The sequence below is a fragment of the Alligator mississippiensis genome, chromosome 4 (genome assembly GCF_030867095.1).
Source record: "Alligator mississippiensis isolate rAllMis1 chromosome 4, rAllMis1, whole genome shotgun sequence".
Taxonomy (NCBI): Eukaryota; Metazoa; Chordata; order Crocodylia; family Alligatoridae; genus Alligator; species Alligator mississippiensis.
In genome coordinates, this window is record NC_081827.1 from 145549426 (window position 1) to 145569965 (window position 20540).

At 45.4% G+C, this 20540-nt stretch overlaps 1 protein-coding gene across 2 annotated transcripts; it reads right to left on the reverse strand.

The window, feature by feature from the left end:
* Positions 1-9952: 9952 nt before the first annotated feature.
* Positions 9953-20016, reverse strand: LOC102564747 (C-type lectin domain family 4 member D). 2 transcript variants are annotated; one of them, XM_014596647.3, is made up of 6 exons: positions 19712-20016; positions 18527-18625; positions 13859-13951; positions 13324-13475; positions 12930-13063; positions 9953-10254 (listed from the first exon to the last, which is right to left on the reverse strand). In XM_014596647.3, exons 1-6 carry the CDS (start codon positions 19740-19742, stop codon positions 10101-10103), a joined length of 663 nt encoding a protein of 220 aa, XP_014452133.1. In that variant the 5' UTR covers positions 19743-20016; the 3' UTR covers positions 9953-10100. The 2 variants fall into 2 exon arrangements, with proteins under 2 accessions (XP_014452133.1, XP_059581515.1); XM_059725532.1 differs by lacking the exon at positions 19712-20016 and having other exon boundaries at positions 18527-19667.
* Between the last annotated feature and the right edge of the window lie 524 nt (positions 20017-20540).

The following is a 20540-nucleotide window of genomic DNA, read 5'->3' on the forward strand; positions in this document are numbered from 1 at the left end:
TGGACTGACTTGGCACTAACTTTAGACCCAAGTCAGTCCACACACAGCGTTAATGCACTTTAATGCCTGCATGTGTAGATGCCTGCCTAATCCTGGTTAATGCACATCATGTACTCAGGATGGGGCAGTGATGTCTGATCCTGAACTCTGCAGAGCAGGCTGGGAGACATTTTTTCCAAGATAAGTTTTTAAGCACCTGATTCCAGTCTGCCCTGTTCCATTCCAAGCCATAGGGTGTTGAGGGCTAGGGGGCCAGAGCACCAGACCCAGGCGCTAACATAGAAGGGATGGAAAAAAAACAGTGGCCGCTGCTTCTGTCCCAGCCACTGCCACTGCTGCAGCCAGCCAGGCCCCTGCTGGCACTGCCATGCAGAGTGCAGAGCCTGGGAATTGGCCTCTGATTCCCAAGGGAAATAAAGTGTTTTTTTCTGGAATCATTCCTATTCCCATTTTTCTCTCACTCCCTATGTAACCTCACTGTGGTATTTGGATGCCTGGTTCAGCAGTGTGGTGAGAGGATGTGATCTTCTCCACCAAAGATGGGAAGTCACCCCAATCATCCCTTCACACTAGTACCGACATTTCAGCATGGGGATCCAAAGAGTGCCCCCCACCCACCCATCAAAGCAGCACCATGTTTACAAGGCCCTAAACCTAAGGAAGACATGGGCAGATGCCTTCGCCTGCACCACAGACAGCATGAAGCCCATCCATAACTTTTCTCTCCCCTAGCTGGTCCACTTGATGCTGTTGTTAGTTACTTTTTGGTCCCATTTTCCTGTCCCAGTCTCTGTGTGTGTGTCCCTGGGGATCTCCCTCTCGGTACCTCTCAGCTGGTCCCTGTAAAAATCCAGGGGGGTTCTGAACTGTTCCAGCTCCCTCAGGACATGTCCCCTCAGGACTTCTCTCCTTGAGCCACTCCTTCAGCTCTGACAGACAGACCCAAATGTAGGGCTGGGCAGGACCCAAAGAGATCACCTTGTCCAAGTCTCTGCATGAGGGCACCTTCCTAATCCCCCCAGTCTGAGAAAATTCCCATGATTCATTTCTGTTGGCAATAATGTGAGAATTGACTGTTTCTCAGGACCAGGCAGGGATCAGAGCCCTCAACAAGGAAGGCATCCCAGCCCATCTCCAGACTGCTCAGTCCCATTCCCCTAAACAGTTAGGTATTTACCTTTGATTTCTGCACAGGGTGCATGTCCTTGAACACAGGTGATCTGTGACACCCTTCAGAGACCAGGTGGTGACCATCTCACTGAGAACTAACCTTTCCATTCCCTGGAGCTAGGGGGTGACCCTGACCACTCATTGAATGCTTCCCACCAGGGATGACAGAGACCCCCTTATCCCACCTCCCAGGGGATCAGTGTGGGGTGGGAAACCCTTGCAATAGTCTATAAAGCAGTTGGAGATCAGAAGTGTCCTGAACAGTTCTTGTGCTTCTGAACCCAGGAAATCAGCATGGCTTTATGAACACTCCTTCAATAGAAAGAGGAACACAAACTGAACATCTGAAAGGGAAGTGGTACTGCCCCTTCCCCAGTAAAAATGCACTCTCCTCTCCCTAATGATATGTTTAAATTTCCTTGTTTCTGCCTTCTGCTCTGTCTGTTTCTGCTCCTCCTGATTCTTTCTTCCTCCTCTTTCAGAGATTATTTCAGCTCTGCACTATCTGTTATGACTCAACAGCCTTATCCCTCTTCTTTGCTGTCTATATGCGGGTCAGACCCAGCCTGCTTTCAGCAACCTCACTGCACAGACTCCTTGTTTCCCTAAGGAAAGGGACCCCTTGGAGCCCAGAGAGTGTCAGAGGAGCCCCAGGGTGGCTGGGTTGGCATAGTGGTTCTCAACTGTCTCCATCTCTGTCTATGACTGTACACACAAGCCCAAGGCTTAGAACATTTTTAAACAAAATGACCCATCTGGCAAAGGGGACTGAACAGAGACAGCCTCAGGTGAATGGTGGGACAGAGGATGCTACAGCCAGGAATGAGGATCCTTGTCAGAGCTGTGAAGGAAGGGGGAGCATTCTGGTTTCTAGACCATTTTCCTGAGCTAGACAGTGAAGCAGGGAATATACAAAAGGGGTTTGAAGATTGGAGAAGGAACAGCTGAGGCTGGAGATCCCCCATAGGAGGTAACCCCAGGCAAACAGGGTCCAGCTTCCAGAATGTGGCTTAACTTTCCTCAGTGCTTCGTAGTGTTGCTTCACTATTGTTTTTCCCAACTCAAACTAAGCAGAAACTGGATGATTCATTTGGAGTGAAACAAAGGACAAAGTTATGAATGTAGAAATACTGAGGAAGTATGGGACTAATAGCAGGCCATGCTGCGAGCTGTGACACTTCGCTGTCCATGGAGCCAGTCATTTTGTGCTCTTTTCCCGTGTTTGCTTTTTAAAACTCAATTCTTAGCCTGTCCCAATGCATTCTGTTCTGTAGTGTGCTTCTGCTCTGTTTAACATCTGCTGGGCCTTGGATGCAACAGTGAAGGCGGGTTCCTGCTGTCCAAATACATAAGGAGATTGCAGTAGATTTCCTCTGCTCCTCATGGTTGCACTTCTTGGGGGCTCCAGGGAAGAAAAGTTCACCTTCTGTAAGAAGTTCTTTCCCCCAAGCTTTCAGAAGCCTGGGAGCACTGGACACAGGGGCATTGTTGCACATGCTCTTGTAGTGGTGGGGGGTGCTTTAATTAAAGCAGATCCAAGAGCCACTCTAATTAAAGTGCCTGGAGCATCTTGTGTGTCAGCATCTCCACACTGAAAAACGGCAGTGCGGGCACTTTAACTAAAGCTCTTTGAACAAGTTTTAATTAAATGCCACCACTGCCATTTTTCAGCACAGGGATGCAGATACACAAGAAGCTGGAGACTCCTTGAGCACGGTAATTACCATGCTCCAACAGACTGGATGAATCGAGTCGAGTCTGTTCTGATATGCTGCAATTACAGTGAATCGGAGCATTCTCGTTGCTTGTGAATAGGCACCCAGAGCATATTACGTGGGTGATAAAACATGACATGGTGGAACTGACATGAGAACAAACCCAGCACATGAATATATATTCCCAGAGCCTCCCCCCATCAACCTCCCATCCATTAAGTTCCCTGAGGTTAGTTCCTTCAACCCCTGCACCGATCTCCTTGAAATTTGGCAGACTTTGTGGCCTCAGCAGGGGCTACCAGGCCTGGTGTTTTCGCCCTACTGTGCCTTCACACTTACAAGTGACATGAGTTTTGCTTTCAAGAATTTGAGGTACAATTTCCCAGAAAACCCTTCACCTATCTCCTTGAAACTTGGCAGGATCCATGCCCTCAGAATGGGCTGCCATCTCTGGTGTTTTCATTCAAATCTGGCAAAAAACGAGAGTTGTATGCAGTTTTGTGATTCCCCATAATAGCCTATGGGTGAAACATTGAAACAGCGTTGATACAGCGAAACAGTTTTGACTAAACAGAACGGAACAGCACTTCGAAACTAAATAAAACTTGAAACAAAACACTTTCCCATTGAAACGGCAAAACAGAAATCAAAATGAAATGGTGCTGTTTTGCACAGCCCTACCATTCACCCACTGCCTCCCTGTCCTTCATTCACTTGCAGACAATCTCTGTGTCATTCATGAGGTTTTCATCAATGACTGTATACTGGCTGCCACATCACTGATGTGCTATCTCATAGTTCAGGAAAAGGATGGGAGACTTCTTGCTTTCAAAAGGTCTTTGTTGCAACTGCTAACACACACAAAGAGGGCTGACAACTTCCTGTTGATGTCATCATAAAGTGAGAAACTTAAAGGATTTCCAAACAGCTGTAATATCATCTTAAGAGGAGACATTACAAGCACATCGCTCTCTTGTAAGTCTTTACCAATCATTTCCCTACAAAAAGGAAATTATCAAAACAGAAACATCAATAAGCCTTTTCATTTAAAATGGACAGATTCACAAATCTAGACTATTTGGTGAAACGCACGTCCTGACCTAGTGTAGTAAACAGGTGGAATAGGATGGAGATGCTCTTGATTCCTACGGAGACAATCTCCAGGTGTCTCCACCCAATATGAGCAAGGGATATCCACCCTAGCCTGGACAGTGCCTTGTACTCCTGCATCTGGAATCCAAACTTCCCGCTGTGGGGAAAGCACAGGTACATTTCTTGAGGAGTGCCTGGTGGTATAGTTCTTTCTCTGACAGTCAGCGTTTCCTCTAAGCTGTGCGGCGTGCGTGGCTGTCATCTATCATAGTTGGTAGAGCTGTATGGAGTCATTGACTCACAAGTAACTCAGCTGGACTCTATCCATGCTCTAATGGGGTTGAATGGTATATCAAGAGAGCCTTATAGAGATCTTAGTTCTTCTGAAGCAAATTCTTTGTGGCCTACACTGCACGTTTTGCTTCCCCACTACTACATGGAAAATGTGAACTGCTGGTGACATGCTGAAAGTCATACTGGGCTGCAAACTGCTTAAACATGGTTCCAGAAAATTGTGGACTATGATCTTTTCTTAAAACTGAAGGTATACCAGGTATACCATAGTGCATGTATATACTCTTCAAAACTGTTATAACTCTCTCAGTTAAGGTCTTCTGTAACTGTGCCATCTTCAAGTAACGGGAGTAATAGTCAATAATAATTAGGTAAAAAGAACACTTTCAGGTCAGTAAGTCAGCCCCCAGCATCTGCCATAGATATTCTGGTAATTCAGTCATAAGACATGGCTCTTTAGGGACTGGTCAGTGTTGAGCACAAACCTAACTAGCCACCCCATTCTGCATGTCACAATGACACAAGGCCAGCAAACTATCTGATGAGCTCTGGCTTAACATCTTGTAGTACCCTGATGAGCTTCATGAGTCTTTCCTAGGATCTCCTGGCATACAGCTGAAGGTACTCTGCTGTGGAACATGACTAAATCTCTGACAACATGGAGATTGAGTTTCTCTTGTTGGTACCTCACCAGCTCACAGTCTTTAAATCTTACTTGTGGTCATCCTTATAAACAGTACTTTTAATCCTTTGACAGAAAGCATCAGCTTCTTGAGCTTCCAGGATCCTCATCTGTAATAAAGCCAATATAGTTATTCTAAGGTCCAGGTAAACAGTGACATCATACTCTTGACAGAGTTCTTCCAGAGACAGTGATGTCTGTAATGGTGCCCTAGAAAGAGTATCGGCTTGTTTGTAACTCTTTTCCAGGAATGTGTACAATATTGTAGATGAATTTCATCATCCTGAAGTGAAATCTCTGGATTCCCGGTGGGAGTTCACTGAGAGGTTTGTCTCCAAACAAGGACACAAGTGGCTTATGATCCATTTGTAAAGTGAAAGTCAGGCCAATGAGGAAAGTTCTGGGTCACTCGCATGTCCATGTAACTGCTAATGCTTTTTTTTTCTATTTGTGCATATCAAGTTTCAAGTGGAGTAAAGGCAATAGAGACCCAATTGCCTGCTTATTGACATTGTTGTAAAACTCCTCTAAGTCCATAGGATGAAATATCTACTGCAATACATGTTTCTCATGCTGGATTGTATTGGGCTAGTATTAAGGATGAGCTGAGTATTGATTTGATGTCACTGAAGGCCAATAGTTGTAGCAGACCCCAGAGACATATGTTTTTGTCACTTAAAATGTCTCATAATGGTTTTGTTACTGAGGCCAGGTTTGGTGTAAAATGGCCCAAATATGTGGCTGTTTCTAAAGACCTGCAAAATTCTGGGACATCCTTGGGTTCTGGTAACTCCTTAATAGCTGCAACTATTGTTGGAGCTGGTTGGTATCTTTGTGGTATAATCCAATGTCCCCAAACATGAGCTGAGAGGTAGCAAAAGTGCACTTTTCATTAAGTGTAACTCTGGCTTCTTGGAGTTTTCGGAGTGTTGCATCCAATCCTGTATCATACTGTGCCTTGGTGGTCCTAAAAATCAACATCTTCAGCATGACAAAGAGCACCTTCCAGGTCACCCAGGATCTGTGACATCCAAGGCTGAAAGAATTCAGGAGCTGATGAGATCCCAAAAGGTAACTGTGTAACTTGGTATCATCTGAATGGAGTAACAGAAGTTGTTATCTTGGATGATTCAAGAGGAAGAAGTATCTACCAGAATCCTGCTCTAGCATGCAATTTTGTGAAGACCTTGGCTCCTGCAAGTTGAACCAATGTGTGTTCCACTGAAGGAAGACTGTCTCTCTCTTGGCGCACACAGTTGTTCAACTGTGTTAGGTCAATAAATATCATCTTACCACTGGGTGTTGGCAGAACCACCTTCCCAGAACATCAAGATGGTTCTTCAGTCTTTCTGATTACTCCCATTTCTTCCATTTGTGCTAGTTCTTCTTTTATTTCATCTGTTAGCAGACTCATCTTGGTATAGTTCAGGCATACAGAACTGCATCAGCTTTTAGAAGTATCTTATATTCACTTGACATTTTTCCAAGATCTGAATAGACAGATGGGTATGTGGCTCTGTAGTACTGCTCCAGTGATTTCTGATCCATTATTTCATCCAGCTGATGGACAAGTTGTAGTGCCTGTATGGCTGGTAAGCCAAGCAAAGGGACAGCAAGATCACAGATCACATAAACTTCCTGATCTATAGTCCCCTGCTTCTGCGTCATTTTTGCATTGAAGGATCCCAGTACTTGGAAGGTAGTGTCACCTGGTCCCTGTAATCTTTTAGTGGGAGGAAGGAGGAGCCCATCCCTATGTCGGCTGTAGTAAATACCAGATATAGCTGAAACTACCACTCCTGTATCAATTTTAATGGAATTTGTTAGACCCCGACTCCATGCGACCCCCAATGAGTAGGGAGACGATGATTCAATTGCTCATGGGTCCTGTCACTCATTAGCCAGAGCAAGCAGGGAGCCAACACCAGCACATATTGCTCGCAACAGCTTTATTCAGAATGGAGACAGCTTCGGACTAGCTCCCAAAACACCAACAAACCAGGGAGCCTTAGGGAACAATCGTTTTTTTCCCCACATTTGTACACTTTGGTTTATACTTATTAACACTCACTCCACCTCCGTCCCTCCTTCTGTTCCACCCATTTCTCCTCCCATCTCAAGCTCCGCCTCTCTTTACTGTTTGCTTCATTAACATGGAATCGCCTATGTATTTTGTTCATTTACATGCTTTTTTGCTATGAGAGCATGTCTAAGGCCATGAACTCCCTTCTTTCAGTCAATGGGTGGGCTCTGGGGGCTTCTTTACCAATCACCATTCATCCTTTTACATATGTTTATTTCAGTTACATGTTCTCTTCCACATTCCAAGCTGTTTTTGTGTCTCAGGTTGTACCATCCCCACTTTTTTGGGCCCCTGTATCTTATCTCATTCCTCACTGTAGCTGGTTCACAGCACACAGACTTATTTGCTGCTTTTTCCAGAAAAATGGTTAACACAATTAAGATGGTTACTTAACATAAGCACTCATAAGCAAAGTGTTGTATATAAAAGCTATATATCTCACAACAATACTATTATATGGTTAAAAAACTACTTGCCTAAGCATTCACAAAGTTACTATATATACTACATGCTATATATACTATATATATATTTTAATATATATATATCATTCTGCCTTGTGGTCAGCAGCTTTGCTGAGACACAGATTAAATCCTTGTTCCAGCTGCAGGTCCAATGCTCCCTAAAAATCCATATAGTGTTACCCTAACAGAATTGACTGTCCATTGAGCAGTATTTCTGTCATTCAGACTCCTGGGTCTGATAAAGACTCTGTAAGTTCTTTTAATAGCACAGTACAATCCTCTGAGGCCTGTTCTGTGACTTCAAAGACTCCTGTGGTTGAGCAACAAACTAAAGCATAGCAACCTTTCTTTTTACATCATCAACATATCTCTTCCTTAGCAGGACACTTAGCATAACCAATGTTCAGGGGTTTTACCACACCTAAGGCATTGGCCCCCTCTCCCACTTGGTTGTTGCTGTGGGCTCCAGTAGGACAGATCCCTTTGTTCATTGTGAATATCAATTCTATTTCCTTTTGGCTGTAGTTTCTTGTCAATGTGTATTACATGTATATTAGGTGATGCCTGATAGGATCTGGAATCACTTCTGATTTCCCTTTGTTGCTGCTTAGCTAACTCTGATTGGTGAACTTGTGTGACAACCTTCTGCAGTGTAAAATCAGAGTCCAACTGTAGTTTTTGTGAGAACTCTTTATAGTAAAGACCCACAACTAAGTGGCCCCATATCAGTTCTTCCTTGAGCTCCCCATATTGGCATGCTAGAGCATGAGTCCATCCTTGAACTGCAAGCTACAAGGATGTCAGGCGTTTGTTGAGAAAATTACCAGGAAAAAAATATCAGAACAAATGTGGGCTGTAGGTTGGCACTTTTTCTGCTCCTCCTACTAATCAAGTCTGCTGGAGCACGCTAGCTAGCACACCCCAGCATCCTCAGCATGTGGCTTCAGTGTTTAATGAGCTTTAGTTAAAGTGTTTCTGCCACCATTTTGAAGTGCAGGACACTGAATACACAAGACACTGTGGGCACTTTAATTAGAGCAGCTTCTGAGAGCTGCTGTAATTAAAATACACCCCTCAGCCCGCACCCCAGAGCACATATAAAGATGTCCTTATAGAACAATGCTAAGAGCACTTTATGTCTAAGCAGACCTGCAGTATTCTGGGTATATCTGAGCAGCAAATTAGCATGCCCATGTCCATTTTCTTAGCCAGCTGGCTGGCTGATTTGAAGCCTAAAAGGAAGTTAATTGTAACTTCCTAAGCCTGATGAAGGGTTTTTGAACCCGAAAGCTTGCTTAATAATTATTTTCCAACTATTTGGGTTGGCCTAATAAAAGATATCAGATTCACCCAGGGAACCGTGTCTGCCTATGTCCTTAGATGAACACGGCTACAACCTACACCCCTGTAACATTCTGTAAATACACATTTTTTCACGGAACCATATTTTTCCAAGCAGTACCCATGGAACGCCACGCCTTTTCAGCTGAGGAATGATACTATCTGGGAAACCTTTTCTAACTGTATACATTTAGGATTTAACCTTAACAGTAGAAGAATATTAGCTGCATGTGAAAGTTACTTGTTTTGTATTTCTATATTAGAATATTTATTCAGGGTAAATACAAGCTGAAACTTAACTGAAATGTTTGGGTTTTTTTTAAAAAGAGAGTAGCTCAATAGACACATTGAGCTGCTATCCTAAAGCGTTTCAATGGGGCTTTGTAATCTTAAAATAAAAAACCCTCTCCTGTGATTTATTTCATGTATATGATTAACTCATTCTGCTTCTGACCTGAAAGCCTGTGGGTGAAAGGTTAAAGATATGGCATCTCTTTTTTATACAACAGGCTTCCTTAGCTTGGAAAAAGGAGGAGGATACAGTGCTGCTCTAGGTATTAATGCCTGACTAAGAATTTGGGAGGATGAGTGCACATGCCTCTTAATTACTAATAAATACTGTTGTGAATAGTTTTGATTCACCCATAATGTCATGCAGTTGGAATTGTTACTGCTTACTTTTACTTTTGTTGTTTTGTTATTAAAAAAGGCTAATAGATTTTTTTTTCCAGTTTCCACCATGCTGTCCTACCCCCAGAAGTGGGGCAGGACACAGAAGTTAGAAGAGAGAGGGGAAACCCAGAACTCCCATCCACTGTAGCAGCAGGAGCAATAGAAGGAGCAGTGGCCAGGAAGGAACCAGCGGGCCGAATGTTATCTCATCATGGGCTGCATGTGGCCCATAGGCCACCAGGTGAAAAACCCTCCTTTAAAGTGGTTGACATGAATCAGGGGTCAGATGCCAGGCAGAGTTTTGGTGCCCTCCTGCCCATAGGGCTGCGCCCTTCTCACCTTTTTCCTGTGTCACAGGCAGCTTTCCTCACATGACAAGTGGAGACTTCTTCATTTCTCCACTTTCCCCTTCAAACATTTTCCACATTTTACATACTTTTTCCAGAATGACTTTATTGGTGAACTCAGAGCACTTCTTGCAGGAACCCTCTTCCTGCCCTTCACCCACCATCAGAAGTCTCCGGAAGCAGTCTGCAGCACAGAACAAGCCCTCTCTGGCCTCCCCTCCTGCATGGCGGGGTCTTTCCTTAAATACATGTTGGTGCAGACTCGCAAATTCGATACAAATCAGTGAAACATGCAAGGTCATTCCAGTTTTCTCTCGCTTGTTTTTTTGAATTCACCTGGAGGGCAGTGCATGGCTCCAGTATGGGATCACTGGGCTCCCCAGGTTTCCAGAACCTGCAAGACAGAAACCCCAGTGTCAGAAACTCACCATTAGGAGGTTCTCTGGGGAGCAAGCTGTGATGATTCAGGGATCCTGGTTTTCTCTGTTTAAAAATCCCAAACTCTCTGATTAAAAACCCCAAATCCCACATTTTCCCGCAATTAAAATGAAATGCCGCTATATATATGGGTATCAGTTGAACACAATGTTTTAATGATATATTTGCAATTTTAAAGCAATTTGGAAGCCTACCAGTGCCTCAATCATTATAATAAAACTCAAAACAACTATATATTTTGACATTTGATACTGATTTTTTATAATGGAAAATTAGTGCTCCTCCTGCCCTCCTCTGCTCACCAGGACATGAGTCCAGCTGTAGATGTACCCCCTGTTGCTTTGTGGTGCTAAGCAGCCCTGATATGCTGGTGTCCTGCTTCTCCCCATGCTGTTGCCCATCCCTCCCAACCCACAGCCCTCCCAGCCCTACCGGTGCCCATTACTCTCAACCTGCAGCCCCCTAGCTCTGCCAGTGACTCTCACTTCCTACCCACAGCCCCCCTAGCCCGGCTGGTGGCCATCACTCTTGACCTGCAGCCCACAGCCCTGCTGCCCTTACTCCCAACCCAGAAACCCCTGGTCCTGCCATGCCCCTCACTCCCAAGCCACAGCCCCTCCAGCCCTGCCAGTCTCCCTCATTCCCAATGCACAGGCCCACGGCTCTGCTGCTGCCCCTAACTCCTGACCCACAGCCTCCTGGCCCTGGCGGTGCCTCTCACTTCCTGCCCCCCATCCCCTCACACTGCTCCAGCCCTGGCAGTGCCCCTCACTCTCCATCCAGAGCCCCCCAGTCCTGCTGGTGTTCCTCACTCCCAACCCACAGTCCCCTGCCCTGCCAATGCCCCTCACTCCCAACCCACAACCCCCCCACCTCCCCAGTGTGTGAGGAAGGGAGTGGATGTAAGAGGAACAAGGTGGTTGTGTGGTGAAGTCAGGTATGGGCACAGGTAATGCATGGGGAAAGGTGGGGGGGCACAGGTGAGGCATCTGGGGGCAGGTGGGGCACATGCCCCCCAGATTTCTGCATCCAGAGCAGAGCTTGCGGCTGCAGTGGGGCCAAATTAGCTCTGAGCAGGATACACCTTCGCAGCTCCATGGGCACGATGCAGCACAGGAGGGAGTGCCGCATCACCATGGGAAAGGTAAGGTGCCCCCTGCCTGCCTGGCAGCAGCAGGGGCACAACTGCACACCACCATTACCACGCCTCACTTTGGCAGCCTTGACAGTGTGGTGCTCCCTCCTGCATGGGGTCCCACTTGCTGGGCCATGGAGGTGGCTCCTGCCTGGAGCTAGTCAGGCCTGGTTGCAGCCCTGTGCCCTTCTGTGGGTGCAAGAATCTTGGAGGGGCACATGCCCCCTCCACTGCATTGCCTTGGCCACCCCACCCTGACGTATCACCTGTGCTCCCCTTCCCCCCAATACATGGACTGTACCCCCCTGCCCCTCCAACGTGTTTCCTGTGCCTCCACCCCCTGCCCCCTCTCCCCCACCCACATAGAGGAAGCTGCGGGAGCTGCTCTCCACCACCCTGGCTGGAGCTGTACTTTTGGCTGCGTACACGTGTGTGTCCCTGTGTCCCACCACCTCCAACCCCAAGCAACCCCTTGCAGGCTGAAACTCTGCCAGCCTACAAGGGGAAACCTTCAGATTCCTGTGTTTTTCTCCTTTAAAGGAGAAAATCTGCATTTTTTTGCAGCAAACAGAAAACCCAAATCCCTGGTGATGAGGATGGAAGAAGGGGGAGGACATCAGCCTATGACTCACCCAGAGAGCTCCATGAGCCCCATCAGGGCTGCTCCCTGAAATGGAGTATATTCCCGTGCTCACAGTCCCTCAGTAGACCTGCTCCTTTATGGGGATTTTACTTCAGGAGAGGAAAGTGTTTTTCATTCTCTCAGGGATCTATTTTGTAGTTTTGTTGGTCTGAGAAAAAGACATACACAAAGCTCTTAGGTCAGAAGCGATATCTTTTATTAGACCAACTAAATGGTAGAAAAAAAATTCCTTTCTTTGCACGATTTCGGGCACATACACCTTTCTTCAGGATGAGGAGAATTCAAAGATTGTAAAAGTCCTCCTACATAAAAAATTAACTCTGTTTTGCACAGGGGAGCTAGAGGCTGGAGGTGTATTCCCCTGGGTATCTGAGAGTCCTTTTGTGAGAGTGTTGCTCTGTGATGTGCAGATTAGACTGTCTTCTTCCCTGGAGGTGTTCAATGTCAGAGACAGCCAGGGAGGTGAAAAAAATCCTTCTTTCTTGTTTAGCAATGAAGTTTACTTTTCCAAATAGCGAAAAGCAACACTCTCACAAAAGGACTCTCAGATACCCAGGGGAATACATGTCTAGCCTCTACCTCCCCTGTGCAAAATGGAGATTATTTGCTACCTAGGACTTTTACAATCTTTGAATTCTCCTCAGCCTGAAGAAGGCTATATATTGCCCAAAAGCTTGCAAAGAAAGGATTTTTTTTTTTGCTACTATTTAGTTGGTCTAATAAAAGATACCACCTCTGACCCAAGAGCTTTGTGTATTTCATTCTCTCATGCAGGCATACATACAGTACACCTTACACTGTGGGATTAGCCCAGGGAAGAAGGTAACAACTACCTCTCCCCAGTGATACTCACGCTTCATTCTTGTTATACGGGGTGTGATCCACCCAGCACCACTGGCCCTCCGCCTCCTGGGCAGTCAACCCAATGTAGTACATCTTTACTGGCAAGTCTGCAAGCATTTCTTTTACCCAATTGAGCAGGAAATCCTGGATAAAATATGAAAGTAAATATTGCTATCACCAGCTGCAGCAGTGGACCCAACAGCAGGAAGCAGCATCCCTGCAGGGTGGGACCTGTGGGGGTGGTGCGGGCATTTGAGGGAGACCAGAGCAGAATGAAGATGGAGACAGAATTCCCCACTGCAACTACAGAGCAGGCCTGTGTGTGGAGAGGTCCCACCTGGGGCTGGCACTGACTTCCCAGGGGACCCCCCTCCCTCTTCCTCCCCATCCCAGCAATAAGGTACCTGCTCAGCTTTGGTGTTGATCACCACCAGGTGGGAGCCCATCGCTGTGCAGTTCTTCTCACTGTCATCCCAGGACATAACATCGCTGGAGAAGTAGTAGCAGCTGGTTTGAAAGGCCTTCCAGCCCATCGGGCAGCATGTCCAAACCAGCTCTGGGAGGGGAGAGAAAGCAAACTCCAGTGACTGCCCATTGCAGTGCAGGTGCAAAACCTGTGCTGTGCTGCCTCTTAGTCATTGCAGCATTTCCCATTGTTCCCTACCATTACTCTGAAGGGCATGAATCCGTCCTGCCTCTGTGCATTTATCTAAGCTGGTAGACAGGTTGTGTTGTGATGGAAGGAGGCTTGAGTCTAAAAAGGTTGAGAATCACTGGTGTGGACAACCCCCATTTTGAGCTCATCCCTTCCTGTAAGCCCATTTCCCCAGCCTCCTGTAATTGTTTGCTGTCAGTCAAGACCCAGGTGTGAATTAGGCCCCCAGCCCTGAATGCTGATTCTAGGGATTATCCCTGACACTCTCTCACACAGTCACTGACCTTTGCTCCCAGGCATCCCCTGAGCACAGTGCCACTCTGGGAAAGTCTCAGGTAGTGTCCTGTGAGCTTCATGGCTTTGTTTATGGAGGATAACTGGAAAAGACAAGAAAAATAAAACAATGAGTACAATATTTCCTTCCATCCTCTTCCCCTTCTCATGTGAGTAACCCAGTTTTTTCATCTTCTGCCAAGAAATACCCCACTCATACCCTCAATTTTTTTGACTTAATTATGTTCAAAATGTCAGCAACCATCTTGCATGAACTCTCAGCTGGGGAGAAACTATAGAGTTATATGACCATGAATCTAATTCAACAAGTTAAAGTGTGAGACACATGGATGAAGGTTGTCCACCTGTGCCATGAATGCCACAAGGGCACGGGCAGCCTCTGCATGTGGCATACATCAAATTGGGGTGGGGACCAGTAGCACAATAGTACGTAGGGAAAGATGCAGAAAGAAGAGCAGCAGGGGATGGGAATGGCACTTGTGGAGACTGCAGGCTAATTTGTGGCACCCCTGCCAAAAATGTTGACCCCTACTGGATTAAATGAAGGTGTGTATGACTAGGCCACAACTCTAATGAAAATATTACTGAACTTAAAAAAAGTTATACGTAATGAAATAAAAGAATGCATACATTTCCTTTTTTCATCTTCCTCTTCCTATGTGAGCAACCCAGTGTCTTTATCTTCTGGCAAGAAACAGCCCCTCCCTTTGGGCTGGCTGGCTTGCAGTCTGGCTTTCCTCCTTTGGGAGCTCCTCAGCTATTCCTCTCTACACAAACACAGTCTTTGCACTACACAGACAAGCAAGCAAGCAAACAAAACTCTCATCCCAAGTCTAGACAGTAGGAGAGGTCCTTTGGCTCTGGCCCAGTACTGTCTCATGGCCTCTTCCTGGTAATGAACTTATTTGGGGTCCAATCCACCTCCTGGCCATGAATTACTTCTTCCCATGGTTCAGCCACCTCTGCTCTCTCTTCTGGAGTTTTAACTGCTAACAGGATACTTCCTCATTAGATAACCACCCACAGCTGGACTTCTATAACAAGGCTGTCTGCTCCCTCTTAAAGGGTTAGGCTGCCCTGTTACAGGGCTTCACTATGATGACAACATCAGACAGCAACTATGTCTCCTCAAGAAGGATAGGGAAGATAATCTTCCTTTATCATTCTGTTAGCTGTGGGGACACACCATACAATTATATGCCCACATATCTCAGTCAACAAGTGAAAAGTGTGCAATACATGGAGTAAATGAAGATAGTTTTAAACAGGAAACAAGCTTCCAGTGACAATATTACTCAGCTCCAAAAAATAACAGATGATCATTTTTTTCCAGTATAAAAGATAGAATTGCAATCATGGGGTAACTGTGTATTTGGACCTCCTTATTCTGAACTGGAAACTGATGATTGCATAGTGACCCTGATAAAATTACATTCATTATGAACAAGCAGAGTACAGTCTCAACCACTCATACCCATGGTTCTTCCAAAGGGCTTCTACTATTCCAAAGCCAAGAAAACTATCAGCAATATTGATTGTGAGGAACAATTTAGAAATATCTGAGAGAAAGGTGGCAGCTGCTTAAGAAATCATAGAAATCATAGAGAAGTAGGGCTGGAAGGGACCTCTATAGGTCATCCAATCCAACCCCCTGCCTGAGGCAGGATCATCCCTATCCAAACCATCCTATACAAATCCATATTAGATGGTGAAAGGGAAAAAGAAAGAGGAAAGCTTTGTCTAAAAGCCCATCCTGATTTAATGGCAAAATGACAGCAGAAATTAGAATTTAAAAGCATCATACAGCAAATGAGAAAAACATGGGGAAATAGATAGCAATCAATATAAGTTAAAGTTGTTAACTACAAAACAACAATAAAGGAAGCTAAAGGTATCAGGAAAAATTCTATGGCAGTCAGGACAATAGAAAATACATTTTTATTGGCAGGACAATACAAAAGACATTTTTAAATATCTCAGGAACAAAGAAATCCCAATAACTAGGCCCATAACTAGATGTAGGTAGAAAAATTGTTAATAATGATGTAATAAAGGCAGAAGTATTCAGTAAATATTTATTTTCTGTATTTGGAAAGAAGGAAGGTAACAGTCATTTCACAATAGTACAATGACTAGTTTTCCAGGCAGTCTTAAATCAGCAGGTTCAGATAATTTGCACCCAAAAGTCTTAAAAGAGTTCACTGAGGAGATTCCTGGTCCACTGATATTTATTTTTAGTATATATGGGAATCCCAGAAAATTTCCAGAAGACTGGAAGAACATTTGTTGCTCCAATAACAGAAAAACAGAAGCAAAAAGAGAGAATCCAAGTTATTATAGGCAGTATACACAACAAGTTTAATCAAAAGCTTAGAAGAGCTGGTATGAGAGTCAATCAGTAAAGAAATAAAGTATGGCAATGCAATTAATCCCAGTGTATATGTATTTAGGGGGAGGAGAACATTTTGTCAGACAAACATGCTTTCATATATGGATGAAATTACAAGTCTCTGATTAAATGTCATAAAGTAGATGTAACTGTTTTGTAAGGCATTTGCGTTCTAAGGACATGATGGCATTCATGTTCCTATAGTTTGTGTCAGGGACCTTCTGACAAACTGGAATGAGCTGAATTTGTCGGGCCCTGACAGAAAGCATCCCATTGTACAAAAGAAACTAGCTGAAGATTTTTTGGGGCTACTGTTAATAATATTTGCTCACTTGTTGTTAACAGGCAAGGGTCTCAGAGGACTGGAGAAGTGTTGGCAAGAAGATGTGGGGGGAGAACAGAAAGTCTGGAGCGTAAGAGACTAACCAGTCTGACTTCAATACCTAAGGAACTATTTAGAGCAAGTTATAAGACAGTCAACTTGTCAAGAGCTGGAGGAGGAATGTGGCGAGCATAGTGTAATCTGGACTTTAGTGAGACTTTGGACATCTTATGCCTTTCTCATAAGTAAGCTAGAGAAATGTGGGCTAGATAGAACTGTCTTTTGGGGGATATATAACAGGATGAACAGAACCATAAAGCAAAGGGTAACTATTTATGCATGAGATCAGTAGGAAGTCCCAAATAAAATCCATGGGGGTTTGTTCTAGGTCCAGGGCTGTTTAATGACTTGGATGGAGAGATTAAAAATATATCGATCAAATGTGTAGATACACAGAACTGAGAAGGGTTGTGGGCTCTTTGGATCATGACATTAGAATTCAAAGGGATCTTGAAATATTGGAGAACTGGGCTAGAGAAAACCTAATGAAATTCAACAAAGACAAATGGAAGGCACTTAACTAATTTGGAAGATAATCCAAATGTGCAAATACAAATGAACGATAAGGGATAACTGCCTTGGCATTGCACTGCTGAGATGGATCTGAGGGGGTTTACAAATGCAACACGATTTTGCCATAAAAAACCCAAAACAAATGCACGCTTGGTTTGCATTAACAGAACTACTGTCTGGGGGCAAGGGACATGATAGAACCACTCTGCTTACTGATGGCTAAAGCTCAGCAAAGTTTGGGCACTAAATATTACAAAGAAAATACAGACACTGGAGACAGTCAGAGGTGAGACAGAAAGATGACAAAGTGGTTGGACAGCAGGCCACACACGTTAAAACTGAAGGAAGTAAGTATGATTACTTCAGAGAGATGGAGCTTAAGGGACAACATGAAAGCAGGTATCATGATGGAGAAGCATTGCTCTCCCTTGCCACAGAGAGAAAGTCAAGAACTAGTGAATTTAAATTATAGCGAAGCAAATTTAGTTAAAAATTCATGAGAAACGTACAAACTGTAACAGCAGTAGGACAGTGAAACAGTCTGCCCATGGAAGCTGAGGAATTGTCTTCCCCCTAGATTTTCAGGAACAGCCTGAATGGACACTGGTCCGGACTGGTTCAGGACCAATGTATCCTCATGTATTATGTGGATTAAGAATTGGCTACTTAACAACACTGAAAATGGAACTGCCATGTAAAAGCAGGTCACGTACCCTGCAAAGTCAGCTTTGCTTTCAGGTTCTCAAACCAATTTTTTCTACACAGCACAATTTTCCTCCCACAAAGAACAGAGTGACCAACCAATCAAACAAACCAAAACCCCGTTCTCCTCCAGATATTAAAAAGGGGCATTTTTAACTCTGTGCTGTCTTGGAGTTTTTAAGTCATGTTGTGGTTCCACACTCATTAGATGGTTATTATCACTTCCAGTTGGCCCCCAGCATCCCAGTCAGGCACACTATCTTTTGCTGTCTCCCTGCAAGCCTCTGAGGGCCATGGACATTCCCATACCATGATTTTGGGCAAATGTTAGATAAATGAAAGACATTTCTTCAGCGCTAGCAGAGGGCACAGTGGCTCCCTGCAGCAGGAAGAAGCACAGCTGGACTGAGTGCTGCTGTCCTCCCATGGCAGCTAAATTGATCAATCTCAATCTTAGCTGGGAGCTCTTCTGTCTCCCTAGGATGTGGGAGGAGAAAAGTTGATCCTTGGAAGCCCTTCCCCTCCCCGGACAGTACTGTATGCAAGGACAGCTATACAATCCTTTTCATGTATGTGTAATTCCCCACTCTGCTTCCTCACCCTTCCTCCCCCCCACCATCCCCCAACCCCACTCCCACCAGTGCAGATGAATAAACAGCATTCAGCACCCACCAAGGCAGCCACATGTGATACAGGCCTTGAAGATCAGGGCAGGAATCAGAACAGCCCAGGAGCTCAGCCGGGGACAGCCTCCCCTCTCCTCAGCAGGGGCTGAAAAACACAAGGCAAGAGCAGGGATCGCGCACTGCCAGGGCCAGGAAAGCAGGAGGTAACTGCTACCAGTCGGTTCCCAGCACAGTGTCCAGGGACAGGGGGGAGAGGGAAAATTTCTTGAGGACCACAGATGGATTCTGCTACTTGTAATTAGAAGGTAGGTCACATGCAAGGGCTGAAGCCACTACTGCATTTCTATTGCAGCTCCTATTGCACCTTCCTCTGCCCCCACGCCTGACTCCTCCTTCCACCACTGCACCGTGTTCCTCTCCCAGTTCCTTTCCCTGCACACCTCCTCTTATGGCCCCTCATATCTCCACAGCTGGTACCTCCCATTTCTCTCCCTAACCTGCTCCACCACATCTTTCTCTCCCTCAGTTCCCTCCTGTCATTTTTTCCTAAATCTCTCCTTCCCCACCCTTCAATACTCCTCTGTTGCTTCCCTTCCACTAATTCCTTGTTTTCTATCCATTCAGCTCTTCCTCTCTTCCATCCCCTTCTCCTGCAGCTTCCATCTCTCTGTGTCTCCATCTTTACCTGTCCCTCAATAGAACAAAATTCCAGGTCCATCTGTCAAGTAAAGGGCACCTAAAGTGCAACACAAGGAGGAAACAAATGGGCTGGTAGCAGAAGGGCTGTTTTTCTGGTGATAATTGTGACAGGGTCTTCACAACACCAGGAAATGCTCAGGTTAGGAGATCAATTAGCCAATCATCTATGGTATGGGAGTGATGTTCATGGCTGGAGTCACACAAAGGAGTTCACCTGCTTAATGTTACTGAGAAGAGGCAGCCACTCCTCTGTGGGAACTGTTTGTGTGTTGCCATTCAAGGGAACTGCAGGTCACTGAATCACTCTCTAACGTTTCATTCTCCCTTCCCCTTCGATCATGGCCCACTCTGCCCAGCCTCATCTTTCCCTGGTTCCCTTCTCACTCGGACTTTTCCATCTTCTCTAACTACTCTGTCATGGTATCTCAGGCTCTCCTGACCTGACCTCATTCATTACCCCCCTTGCCCTTTGTCCCCATTTCCATTCACTCCCCTCAGAACAGAGAAAAGGATTCCCCAGTGATCACATCACCTCCAAGGTTGGGTCTTCCCTCCATGCTCATTGCTTCTTCCAGGAGTTCGTTCTCCTCTCCAGTAACCCCAGGTTGCGTGCACGCCAATTTAAACACACACACACATGCCTGGCTACCAGTACGTAGCTGTCCCACTGCAGAGCATTCTACCAGCTGCACTGGTCCAACATGAAGAGGGCTGGTGCCTGGTGGGATTGAGCGCTCAGGCTGAGCTGGAGCTTGAAGTCACCCTGCAGGGAGTGGCATGGAGGGGAGATGATATTTCAACAACTCCTGTGTCAGCTTGATTCCTACTGGACACTCCTTGCCTACAAGTAGAACTGTACAGACCTCAGCCCCCACTCCTTCAAAATAATCATGAAGGGAAGGAAATGGCGATGAGGAAGGAAATAGTGATGGGGAAAAGGAACATTCTGCAATTGGTCTCATGTTATGAATAATCATGCAGCTTCACAACAGGCAAGGCCTGGCCTGTTTCTTCTGGGTTGGGCTTTGATTTGAGAGTGTAAGAGGGGCAAGTTCAATGTGGCTCCAATAAAATTCACTTTCCCTGACTAGTCAAGTTTATCTCAGTTCCTGGTCTATGTAATCTGATCATGCCATGCTCTTCCCATCTGACACAAACTGCTGCCCCATGACCACCACCATTGACCCACTGCCTCTTTATCCTTTCTGTCATTCACTTGCACAAAATCTCTGTGTCATTCATGATGTTCTGAATGACTGTACATTGGCTTTCATAACCCTGTTATAAAGCTTGAACCATGTGAGGGTAGAACTGGTGCCTAAGGAGCCCTACAAGGACTAGAGGGAATGGTCAGAGAAATA

Excerpts from the sequence above, each read along its gene's own strand:
- LOC102564747 (XM_014596647.3), bottom strand. The coding sequence starts at position 19,742 with ATGAGCATGGAGGGAAGACCCAACCTTGGAG. Across the intron at positions 13,952-18,526 it reads TATCACATGTGGCTGCCTTG|TTATCCTCCATAAACAAAGC; the intron begins GTGGGTGCTGAA and ends TGTCTTTTCCAG. Across the intron at positions 13,476-13,858 it reads GGGGATGCCTGGGAGCAAAG|AGCTGGTTTGGACATGCTGC; the intron begins GTCAGTGACTGT and ends CTCCCCTCCCAG.